The sequence below is a fragment of the Heterodontus francisci genome, chromosome 5, assembly GCF_036365525.1.
Source record: "Heterodontus francisci isolate sHetFra1 chromosome 5, sHetFra1.hap1, whole genome shotgun sequence".
NCBI lineage: Eukaryota > Metazoa > Chordata > Chondrichthyes > Heterodontiformes > Heterodontidae > Heterodontus > Heterodontus francisci.
Genome location: NC_090375.1, coordinates 53,686,568 through 53,699,337, shown reverse-complemented (window position 1 = coordinate 53,699,337; position 12,770 = coordinate 53,686,568). Strand labels below are relative to the sequence as shown.

Genomic DNA, 12,770 nt, shown 5'->3' with positions numbered 1-12,770 from the left:
TAGAGATAAATGCTCTCTCCTATTTCAGCTATTTCTGAAAGTGTAGCATACCTGGGATGCAGGTAGTTGATGCTGAGCTGCAGCTTGCTGGCTGGGATCTGGCACTGTCGCTGGTGTTGGGACTGGTATTACTGAAGGCTGAATTGCAGGCAACTGATTAGCTTGAGGAGTAGCTGCAGGTACTTTTGGTGTTGGCTGAGGTAGTGGTTGCTGGACTTGACCAGTAGCCTGAATATTTGAGCCTGGTGTTTCTGCTGATACGAAAAGCTGCAAAATTTAAAAAAAAAATCAACTGCATAAAAATGATATACACATTTATTTTTTCATCTTCTGATTTTCTAAAACATTAAAGCACTCACTGGGACACAAAATTTGAGTAGTACTAGAAATGTCCCCTAGGTGGTGTCTGTGGCTCATATAGAGCAAGAGATTGATTTCCGTGAGGGAGCACAAGAATCAGAAATGATACAGAATAGATGGTGGCCATCCAGCCCATCATGCCTTTGCCAGCTCTTTGGTAGAGTTATCAAATTAATCCCATTCTCCTGCTCTTCGCCCATAGCCCTATAAAATTCTTCCCTTCAAGTACTAATAGAATTTTTTTTTGATTACTACTATGGAACACACTAACTGAAGGGTGGTAGAGGCAGGAACCTTCACAACATTTAAGTATTTAGATGAGCACTTGAAACACCATAGCACACAAGTCTACGGGCCAAGTGCTGGAAAACGGGATTTGATAGGTGCTTGATGGCCAGCACAGACAGATGAGCCAAAGGGCCTGTTTTTGTGCTGTATCACTCTACGGAGTCTGCTTCCACCATCCTTTCAGACAGTGCATTTCAGATCACCACAATGCAACTTGCTGTGCAAAAATATTTTGCATGTCACCTCTGGTTCTTTTGCCAATCACTTTAAATCTCTGGTTACTGAACCTTCTGCCATTGAAAGCAGCTTCCATCAAAACTGTGCACGATTTTGAACACCTCTATCAATTCTTCCCTTTACCTTGACTGCTTTGAGAACAACCCCAGTTTCTCCACATAACTAAAGTCCCTCTAAAGTGTGGTGTCCAGAATTGTACACAACACTCCAACTGAGGCCTAACCAGTGTTTTATGAAAATTTAGCATAACTTCCTTACTTTTGTACCTTATTTCTCTATTAATAAATCCAAGGATGTATTCTCAACCTGTCTTGCCATCAAATAAACCCCCCTATATGTCTCTGTTTCTACACTCCCTTTGAAACTGTACCATTAGTTCATATTGTCATTCATTCTTCCTACCAAAATGCATCACTTCACACTTCCTGGCATTAAATTTCATCTGTCATATGTCTACCCATTTCACCAGTCTTTGTCCTCCTGAAGTCTGTTGCTTATCCTGCTCATTGCTTACCACATTTCTGAGTTTCACACCATCTGCAAACTTTGAAATTATGCCGTGTATAACCACTCAAGTAATTAATATATATCAAAAAGAGCAGTACTCCTAACACTGACTACTGGGGAACATCACAGTAGACTTCCCTCCAATCTGAACAACAACCATTCACCACACTACTCTGTCTTCTGTCCCTTAGTCAGTTTTGCCTGTCACTGTTCCTTTAATACCCTTCTTCTTCTTTGGCCTCCTTGTCTCGGGAGACAATGGGTAAGCGCCTGGAGGTGGTCAGTGGTTTGTGGAGCAGCACCTGGAGTGGCTATAAATGCCAATACTAGAGTGACAGACTCTTCCACAGGTGCTGCAGATAAAATTGGTTGTCAGGGCTGTTTCGCAGTTGGCTCTCCTCTTGCGCTTCTGTCTTTTTTCCTGCCAACTGCTAAGTCTCTTTGACTCGGCAGTCGATACCTCTAAAGTCCATACCATGGACTTTAAATTTGATAATGAGTCTATTCCGTGGTACTTTGTCAAATGTCTTTTGAAAGCTCAAATACACATCAACTGCATTACCTTAATCACCCCTCTCCACGACTTCAAAGAACTCAATGAAGTCTGTCAAACACGATTTGCTGTTAACAAATCTGTGACGTTCATTTGATATCCTGTAATTTTCCAAACACTTATTAAATTTGTTGTGGATTAATGTCTTTAAATTTCGCTACCACTGACATTATCTTAACTTGCCTGTAGTTGGCGGGTTTTAGCCCTCACCCTTTTTAAAAAAACAGGGATGTGACGTTTGCAATCTGCCAGTCCTCTGGTGCCATCCTCATATTTAAAAGGATGATTGGAAGATTGTGGTCAGATCTTGTGCAATTTCCACACTTAATTTCCTCAGTAACCCAGGATGCATCCTATCCAGACCGGGCAACTTTTCTACTTTGAAGATTACTAACCTTTTAAGTATCTCCTCTTTATTTTTACCTTACCCAATATCCTTACTGTCTCCTCCTTTACTGATAATTATGTTTCCATCTAACCACAGAGTCAAATATTCTTCCACTCTTGCTTCACTTTCATGCTCACCAAATTTATGTGCCCTCCTTCAATTCATTACATAAGGAGTGTTGCTCTTTTAAAAAACATTTAAGTGACGAAGACAAAAAAAATGATTTGCAAAAGGTTGGACATCTGAAATTAAAACTGACAAGGCTGCAAATGTACTCGAAGCAAAAAAACGATGGCTGCAACATTTCAAGTACATGCTTGATTAACAAGGATGAAGAATCTCTAAAAAATCAATAACCTTTTCTCTTCAGATGCTGATGGATCTATGTATTTCCAGAATGCTCTGTTTTTATCTGTTATAGTCAAGTGTGATGCATAGATTTTCAAAAGTGGAAACCGATTGTAATAAAATTTCATAGCCCAGATCATCAAACTCAAAACATAAATTGCAGGTATGCAGTTCAGTTACATTAAAAGCTACAATGGGAATTTTGCCATTTCAAAATGTCAAGTAACCATCTATTTAAGCAGTGATCATGAGCTGCTTAGAAACCTGCGCAATCACTGCTAATAAGTTTCATGAATAATGGGACCTAAGTGTGATGAAAATGCTGAAATCTAAGCAGAGGGTTTCTTCCGACATCCACCATAATCCTGCGTGGTTTATAATCATCATTTAAACTCTTGATTAAGACTGCTGTTCTTCAGTAAATGCTAGGTACACAGTATCTTATGTGTACACTGGTGAGTTGGAAGGCTGCTTTTTATGCACTTGGAGGTGGAAATCTGACAGTTGCTCCCATCTTGTGACAGTGATTGGTTATCACTTATATAAGCATTTCCACTGCCTCGGTGGCTTTTCATAGAAAACAGTGGTACTTAGGCTGCAAACTGCAAAATAATTGACATCCAAGAAGAGATGCAGGATCTGCCATGGAATCTCACACCGTAACAATTAACTTGCCCAACAACTTAACATGAAAATCACCCCATTTCATTTCACAGAAGTGTAGTGTAATAATATAAAATTTGATACTGAGCCAAAGGAGGATATATTAGCAGGGCGGATTCAAGGTTTAATCAAAGAGGTGGAGTTTGTGGAGGAGTAGGAGAAGGAGGTGGAGAGGCAAAGAGGTTTACAGAGGGGATTCCAAATCACTAAAGGCAGAGCCACTAATGGTGGGTGAAAGGGATTGGGGTTACAGAAAATGCTTGGTAGGGGATGCTGGGATTAAGAATAACATGGTTAAACCGGAGACAGCAGCCAGGTAGAGGGATATAACTTGGGATGAGGGTTTGGGTACAGGCCAAAGATGGCTTCAGTCTTACCAATTTTTACTGGAAGAAAGTGTATCTAAGACTTTATGTTTGACATGCAGTCTGACAACAGAAGCAGCGTAGGAGGTCAAGAGAGGTTGTAGTGAGGTAGAACTGGATGTCAGTGTACATGTAGACTGTGAGCTCAATCTTCAGGCAATGTCAAGGGGCAACATGTAGATGAGGAAGGGCGTAGGTGTTATGATACCGGTGCAGACCACCAATAAACGAAAAAAATCAAATCTACTGAATAATCTCAATTTAGGAAACCAAACCAAAAGGACAAGATTTCACTTTTAGAAATTTTACTTTAACACTCAAACCAAAGCCAACATAAATTAAACGTGAAGCAGACAGATCACTGTCAATATGTATATTATAAATTACACCATAACGATCAGAAACAACAGAAATAAGTCTCACGGTTTCACTGCACAGTCCACCCAACATATATGGCAACAATTACACTCGCACAGTACTTCACAACTCTGAAGTTTCTCAGGTAGATTTTCAGCTTTCTTCAAGGATTTAGCAGCTGTTCTTTTGACAGCAGTTCCCTCTCAACCCAAATTTCACCACAAGTTGAACTTCTCCAGAACCCACTCAGCTCTGTTCACAACCAATCTTCCCTTTATCAGAATCCTTCAGTGACAATCTGTGCGCTTTATGGCCAGGTTTGGATAGTCAGCTCCTTTAAAGAACAGATGCAGCTCCTGGATTCAGCTTTCACATTCTTCTGATTGATGGTGCTCCATGCCTGCCTGATCTACCTCGTCTGCCTGGTCTGGGATGGACTACCTCCTTTTATCTGGTTCTAAGAGTGTCAGTTTCCCGAGAAACCTGAAGTTGCTTTTCCAGCTTCTGTTTCCGTTCTAGTTTCCTTCTCAGTTAGAATCTACAAAAAGAACAAGCCTTGCAACCACTGATTCCATCACATAGGCAAGGACAGGTCCTTGGGGGACTCCACTGCTAACAGTTTAGGGATAAGTGGAGAAGCCATTGCTGGGGATGCCATGGCTATGGTTGGAACCAAGTGAAAGATGAGCTGCACAATGGAGACATAGTGCAGGCGGATGGTAGAGTCTGCTGTAAAAAGGCAAGAAAATGAAGATGCATCCTGCACCACTGTCACAATCACAGAGGGTGCTATCTGTGACTCTGATTAACACCATTTGCATTGTGGCAGAAGTGAAAACACAATTGGAGAAATTCAAAACATGGAATTGCAGGACAGATAGGCAGAGATTTGTGAGATAACACATTCAAGGACTAGAGGGGGAAGGAATGTTAGAGATGGGGCAATAGAGAGATTAAGGATATGTTCTTGAAGGAGGGTGATGATGGAAGTTTTGAATGGGTGAGGCAACATATGCAGGTACGATAGCAAAGTAGTTATGTCACTAGACTAATAATCCACAGGTCTGGAATAATGATCCAGAGACATGAGTTCAAATTCCACCACTAGCCACAGGGGAATTTAAATTCAATTAAGTAAAATAAAAATCAGTAATAAAATGGTGACTACAAAACTATCGGATTGTCGTAAAAACCCAACTGATTCACTAATGTCCAGTGGGATGGAAATCTACCATCCTACCTGGTCTGGCCTATGTGTGACTCTAGACCCACAGCAATGTGGTTGACTCATAACTGCTCTTTGAAATGGCCTAGCAAGCCACTCAGTTGTATTCAAGCTGGCAATTCACCACTACTTTCTTGAGGTTAATTAGGGATGGGCAATAAATGCTAGTTGAATAAAAAAAAGTGTACTGGAGAATCATTTACAATGCAAAATAACATGGAGGCCAGGAAGGGAAGTTGGGAGGGAAGCATTTTAAAAGGAATGAGGTCAAGAGAACAGGAGGTGGATCACATGAACAAGATGAGCTCAGAGGAGGCATGAGGAGAGATAGGAAAGAAACTAGAGGGGAAAAAAATAGTTTCAGGGCTATAACAGTGTAGAATCTTGGAGTGGGCCATGGAGGCATTCAGCAGACACAGCTGAAAGGATAGTCTCAACCTTTGTGATAAAGGACCATTGGCTCCACACACTGAGGATGCAGTAAGGAAGGTTATGGAGATGGCTGGTAGTGGCAGTTATCCCATTGTGCACAGTTGCATGGACATTTAACTTTTTGCTCTGTGTAGATAAATGAAATCAACCTGTTGGTAGAGATCTAATCGACCACCTAGCTACTGCTCTCATACTCTGAATCCTCCCTTCATCACTACCAGCACCAGCTACTGAATATACAGCTTTTCCCTTCCTGAACCCAGTCAGGAATCCGTGCTACCTCTTTCCTAATACAGGAATGTTTTCCTGTTTCTCAGCAACATGTACCTGGGGGCTTGGAGGAAGTATATTGCATGTTCTACTCGCTCCCCTCTTCAAGATACTTCACTACCTGCCAAAGACTCAGTTGCATACCACAGGGTTTTCTAATACTAGTACACAGGACTGCTTTGCCCGAACAGAAAAATTACGACAACTGCAGTGCTTAATTGGGCTTCTGGAAGTGTGAGCAGTCATAACAGACAGGGAGGATGGACAAGATATCCTGCAAGAATTCTTAATCCCACCTAAACCCTGCCTGCCTTCTATAGAAGTAGAAAGCACATTTATTGCAATCTTCAAAGCACATTGTTGAAAACCATTAGTGTGGAGGCTGAGATAACGTTGCTTCCAATAGTGCCTTGCTCCACCTTCTTTCACCAGACAGGAAGTGAATTCTAGTGCACAGGTGAAGGGCAGCAGCACATTTTGTGATTTCTATGTAACAAATCATTACCTCCTGATTTGTTTCATGTTCCCACTTACTGTTTTCAACTTGGGTGATGTTCCGCACCATGAATATTGGTCCTTCATCTTGGTTTCTCAATTAAAACAAATGGTGCCGCTTAATAAGATTACAGTCTGGTATCTCTTCCTGATTTTGGCTATTTCATAATATATAGGATATTAATTTTGTAGGGCAATTCTATTCAGTGCTGCATGTCAGTCTTTGTTCTGACAGCAGCCAGTACACCAGATGTCAGCTGCCTGAATACTCCATGCCACTGATGCATAGCAGACATACCCACTGAAGAATTAACAGTGATACTGTTACTGCAAGCTTAAATCAAGAAATAATCGACACTCTAAGGCCTGGAATTTCTACAGTCTAATGCTAGCTTTTACTTATGCTTTGTGCTCCACCTTGAGAGACATCTAAACAACTTATTGAAAAGTGGCTCCACTCTCACTTCCGATTTTCTCCTCTTCCCTCTCCCTACAATGCCCCCCCTCCCCCGCCCCTCAAAACAGTGCTGACCAATTAGTAGAGTACTATTGCATGAATGCCAACTGTTCTCTGGTTGTTTGTTCCATTGTGCATAGTTGCATAACATTATAAAGTATCTACAGCACAGACAGGTTATGCAGCCAATAGGTCGGCATTGGTGTTTATGCTTCACACAGGCCTCCTCCCACCCTTCTTGTTGCCCTTGCAGAGAGATGGCAAGAACACAATGGGCTGAATGGCCTCCTTCTGCATTGCAACCATTCTATGATTCTTTATCTAACCCCATCAACACACCCCTCTATTCCTTTCTCCATGTATTTATTTTGCTTTCTGTTAAATGCATTATTCTAGACACCTCAACTACTTCTTGCACTAGCAAGTTCGACATTCTAACCACTCTCTGGATGAGGAAGTTTATTCTGGATTCCCTATTGGATTCTTCATATGTGAGCCTACATAGTGGTGTAGGGAGGATGGTCAACCAGTATACATTATTGCCAAGGCTGGTCCTAAACTTATCCATAGTCCTAACAAGAAGTAACTTTAGTTAATTCTCTCATTACCTAGCCCAGGGGTGCCAATGTTAATTGTTGACTCCCCTTGAACTACCAGCTTGGCTGACATCAGTTATTTCAGCAGAAATCAGGAATTCATAGAATTTTACATGAAAAATGGCCATTTGGCCCAAAATGCCTGTTATGACTTCTGAAAGTGCTACCAATTTGATTCCATTTCACTGCCCTTTCCCCATGCCTCTTTAATTTTAAATATCCATCCACCTTCTTTTTGAAGTCATTATGGATTTTGCTTCCACCACTGCTCCTATTGAGGCATTCCGTGTCCTACCAGGACAGAATCTGGGACTTAAATATACCCAACTGAGCAACTTCACACCTAAGCAGTACCCCTGCATATGCCTGAAGGTCCGTGCCAATCTTTGCACTGAAAAGAATGACTTTAGTTCGACCCAAAGGTCGTCATTTTTGTGAAAGCTGCTGTTAGGCTGCATAAACTCAGCCAGTCCTGCCTCTCCCCAGATCAGGGTGCGTTAGCCACCCCACTGAAATACTCTAATAGTGGTGCTAATTTGCCAATCATTGTAACTTTTATGCTCTACTTGATTTGCACTCGAACATCACATAAATCATGGTTCATTTTAGAGGTGCATTAGAGTGCAAACAAGCTTAGAGTACAAGTGTGCACAGCTCGTCCATCTTACTTTATCTCACGCCATTAATGTATCCTTCTATTCCTTTCCCTCTTGTACTTACCTAGCTGGCCCTTAAATGCATCTATGCCACTCCCCTCAACTACTCCATGTGCTAGTGAGCTCCACATTCTAATCTGTCTGAGTAAAGTTTCTCCTGAATTCCTTACTGGATTTATATTATATAAAAGGATATAGTGGCACTAGAGAAAGTACAGAAAAGATTTACAAGGATGATACCAGAACCAAGAGGGTACGACTGTCAGGAAAGAACGAACAGGCTGGGGCTCTTTTCTCTACAAAAGAAATGATCGCGAGGTGACCTAATTGAGGTGGACGTGGATGTCGCCACTTGTGGGCGAGTCCAAAACTCGGGGCCATAAATCTAAGATGGTCACTAATAAATCTAATGAGGAATTCAGAATTTACTCAGAGACTGATTATAATGTGGAGCTCACCATCACATAGAGTGGTTGAGGCGCTAACATAGATGCATTTAAGGGCAAGCAAGATAAGTACAAGGAAGAAAGGAATAGAAAACATGTTGATGGAATGAGATAAAGTAAGGTGGGATAAGGCTTGTGTGGAACAAACACCAGCATAGATCAACTGGCCTGTTTTTGTGCTGTAAATTCTGTCATTCTATGTCATTTTCATGCGATTGAACTTCTGTACTTAAGTGGCTATTCGTTAATGTAGCATTTTGAAATTTATGTATTTCTTCTAATTACAATTACTGCATATATTTTTGCTGAGCTGGGTAGGCCTGCGATATTTCTCTGACAGGGCTAACCTACGTGCCATCCCGATCCCATCAATGGTGGCTGAAATTATTCCTAACATGCACCAAATAATGGAGGGTGGCTTTGGCAGAACAATGGAAGTTCACCAGCACACACTGACAGTAAACTGTTTGGCATTAGCGGCATAGCCTATTTTAATTGAACTCATTGTTATTTAATGTACTGTTTCCAGTCCATAAACATAAAAAAGTCACAATGTGTTTAATTAGTAAATTAGCATCAGTATTTCAGTGGGGTGACATGTCCTGATCTGGAGAGGCAGGACTGACAGCACAACAGCAACTTTCCCAAATATTGGCATTGTTGCGCCGAAATAAAGTATTTCTTTTCAATGCAAAGACTGGTAATGCCCTTCAAGCATATGCAAGGGTACTGTTCAGGTGTGAAGTTGCTCATTTGGGTCTATTTCACAACACTGAAGTCCCAAGATCAAACCTGGCAGGACATGGAATGCCTCAATAGGAGCAGTGGTGGACACAGAATCCTTGAAGCTTCTAAAGAGGAAATGGATGGATATTTGAAAAAGAATTTAAAGGGGCATGGGGAAACAGTGGCAAAATGGGGCCAGATTGATAGCTCTTTCAGAGAGGCACAACAGGAACACAAGACCAGAGGGGTACCAATATCCTGGGGGGGAGGTTTGCTAGTGCTCTTCGGAGGGGTTTAAACTAATTCAGCAGGGGAATGGGAACCCAAATTGTAGTGCCAGTGTACAGGATGTTGAGAGTAGTGAGGTCAGGGATATGGTTACAAGGACGCAAGAGGGCACTGGCAAGCAAGAACCTGGTTTAAAGTGTGTCTATTTCAACGCCAGGAGCATCCGGAATAAGGTGGGTGAGCTTGCAGCATGGGTTGGTACCTGGGATCTCGATGTAGTGGCCATTTCGGAGACATGGGTAGAGCAGGGGCAGGAATGGATGTTGCAGATTCCGGGATTTAGATGTTTCAGTAAGAACAGAGAAGATGGTAAAAGAGGGGGGGGTGTGGCATTGTTAATCAAGGAGAGTATTACAGCGACAGAAAGGACGTTTGAGGACTCGTCTACTGAGGTAGTATGGGCTGAGGTTAGAAACAGGAGAGGTGAGGTTACCCTGTTGGGAGTCTTTTATAGACCTCTGAATAGTTCCAGAGATGTAGAGGAAAGGATAGCGAAGATGATTCTCGACAGGGGTGAGAGTAACAGGGTAGTTGTAATGGGGGACTTTAACTTTCCAAATATCGACTGGAAATACTACAGTTCGAGTACTTTAGATGGGTCAGTTTTTGTCCAGTGTGTGCAGGAGGGTTTTCTGACACAGTATGTAGACAGGCCAACCAGGGGCGATGCCACATTGGATTTGGTACTGGGAAATGAACCCGGCCAGGTGTTAGATTTAGATGTAGGTGAGCACTTTGGTGACAGTGATCACAATTCGGTTAGGTTTACCTTAGCAATGGGCAGGGACAGGTATATACCGCAGGGCAAGAATTATAACTGGGGGAAAGGAAATTATGATGCGATTAGGCAAGATTTAGGATGCGTAGGATGGGGAAGGAAACTGCAGGGGATGGGAACAATCGAAATGTGGAGCTTATTCAAGGAGCAGCTACTGCGTGTCCTTGATAAGTATGTACCTGTGAGGTAGGGAGGAAGTTGTCGTGCGAGGGAGCCGTGGTTTACTAAAGAAGTTGAAGCGCTTGTCAAGAGGAAGAAGAAGGCTTATGTTAGGATGAGACGTGAAGGCTCAGTTAGGGCGCTTGAGAGCTACAAGCTAGCCAGGAAGGATCTAAAGGGAGAGCTAAGAAGAGCAAGGAGAGGACACGAGAAGTCATTGGTGGATCGGATCAGGGAAAACCCTAAGGCTTTCTATAGGTATATCAGGAATAAAAGAATGACTAGAGTTAGATTAGGGCCAATCAAGGATAGTAGTGGGAAGTTGTGTGTGGAATCAGAGGAGATAGGGGAAGTGTTAAATGAATATTTTGCGTCAGTATTTACAGTAGAGAAAGAAAATGTTGTTGAGAATACTGAGATTCAGGCTACGAGGCTAGATGGGATTGAGGTTCACAAGGAGGAGGTGTTAGCAATTTTGGAAAGTGTGAAAATAGATAAGTCCCCTGGGCCAGATGGGATTTATCCTAGGATTCTCTGGGAAGCCAGGGAGGAGATTGCAGAGCCTTTGTCCTTGATCTTTATGTCGTCATTGTCGACAGGAGTAGTGCCGGAAGACTGGAGGATTGCAAATGTTGTCCCCTTGTTCAAGAAGGGGAGTCGAGACAGCCCTGGTAATTATAGACCTGTGAGCCTTACTTCGGTTGTGGGTAAAATGTTGGAAAAGGTTATAAGAGACAGGATTTATAATCATCTTGAAAAGAATAAGTACATTAGAGATAGTCAGCACGGTTTTGTGACGGGTAGGTCGTGCCTCACAAACCTTATTGAGTTTTTCGAGAAGGTGACCAAACAGGTGGATGAGGGTAAAGCAGTGGATGTGGTGTATATGGATTTCAGTAAGGCGTTTGATAAGGTTCCCCACGGTAGGCTATTGCAGAAAATACGGAAGTATGGGGTTGAAGGTGATTTAGAGCTTTGGATCAGAAATTGGCTAGCTGAAAGAAGACAGAGGGTGGTGGTTGATGGCAAATGTTCATCTTGGAGTTTAGTTACTAGTGGTGTACCGCAAGGATCTGTTTTGGGGCCATTGCTGTTTGTCATTTTTATAAATGACCTGGAAGAGGGTGTAGAAGGGTGGGTTAGTAAATTTGCAGATGACACTAAGGTCGGTGGAGTTGTGGATAGTGCCGAAGGATGTTGTAGGGTACAGAGAGACATAGATAGGCTGCAGAGCTGGGCTGAGAGATGGCAAATGGAGTTTAATGCGGAAAAGTGTGAGGTGATTCACTTTGGAAGGAGTAACAGGAATGCAGAGTACTGGGCTAATGGGAAGATTCTTGTTAGTGTAGATGAGCAGAGAGATCTTGGTGTCCAGGTGCATAAATCCCTGAAGGTTGCTAACCAGGTTAATAGGGCTGTCAAGAAGGCATATGGTGTGTTAGCTTTTATTAGTAGGGGGGTCGAGTTTCAGAGCCACGAGGTCATGCTGCAGCTGCACAAGACTCTGGTGAGACCGCACCTGGAGTATTGCGTGCAGTTCTGGTCACCGCATTATAGAAAGGATGTGGAAGCTATGGAAAGGGTGCAGAGGAGATTTACTAGGATGTTGCCTGGTATGGAGGGAAGGTCTTACGAGGAAAGGCTGAGGGACTTGAGGTTGTTTTCGTTGGAGAGAAGGAGGAGGAGAGGTGACTTAATAGAGACATATAAGATAATCAGAGGGTTAGATAGGGTGGATAGTGAGCGTCTTTTTCCTCAGATGGTGATGGCAAACACGAGGGGACATAGCTTCAAGTTGAGGGGTGATAGATATAGGACAGATGTGAGAGGTAGTTTCTTTACTCAGAGAGTAGTAAGGGCGTGGAATGCCCTGCCTGCAGCAGTAGTAGATTCGCCAACTTTAAGGGCATTTAAGTGGACATTGGATAGACACATGGATGAAAATGGAATAGTGTAGGTCAGATGGTTTCACAGCTCGGCGCAACATCGAGGGCCGAAGGGCCTGTACTGCGCTGTGATATTCTAATTCTAATTCTAAAAAAAAGACGACAACAGGAAATTCAGAAGAAACTTCTTTATCCAGACAGTGGCTAGAATGTGGAACTTACTACCGTAAGGAGCAGTTGAGGTGACTAGCACACACTTAACAGGAAACTAGATAAATACGTGAGGAAAA

The 12,770-nt window shown here is 42.5% G+C and overlaps 1 protein-coding gene across 1 annotated transcript in view; it reads right to left on the bottom strand.

Annotated features, from left to right (window-relative positions):
• Window positions 1-12,770, bottom strand: part of oxsr1b (oxidative stress responsive kinase 1b) — a 279,002-nt gene that overhangs the window by 31,371 nt on the left and 234,861 nt on the right. Inside the window, exon 13 of the mRNA XM_068031431.1 lies at window positions 52-267. Within this exon, the coding sequence (XP_067887532.1) occupies window positions 52-267 (216 nt within the window). The remainder of the gene's footprint in view (window positions 1-51; window positions 268-12,770) is intronic.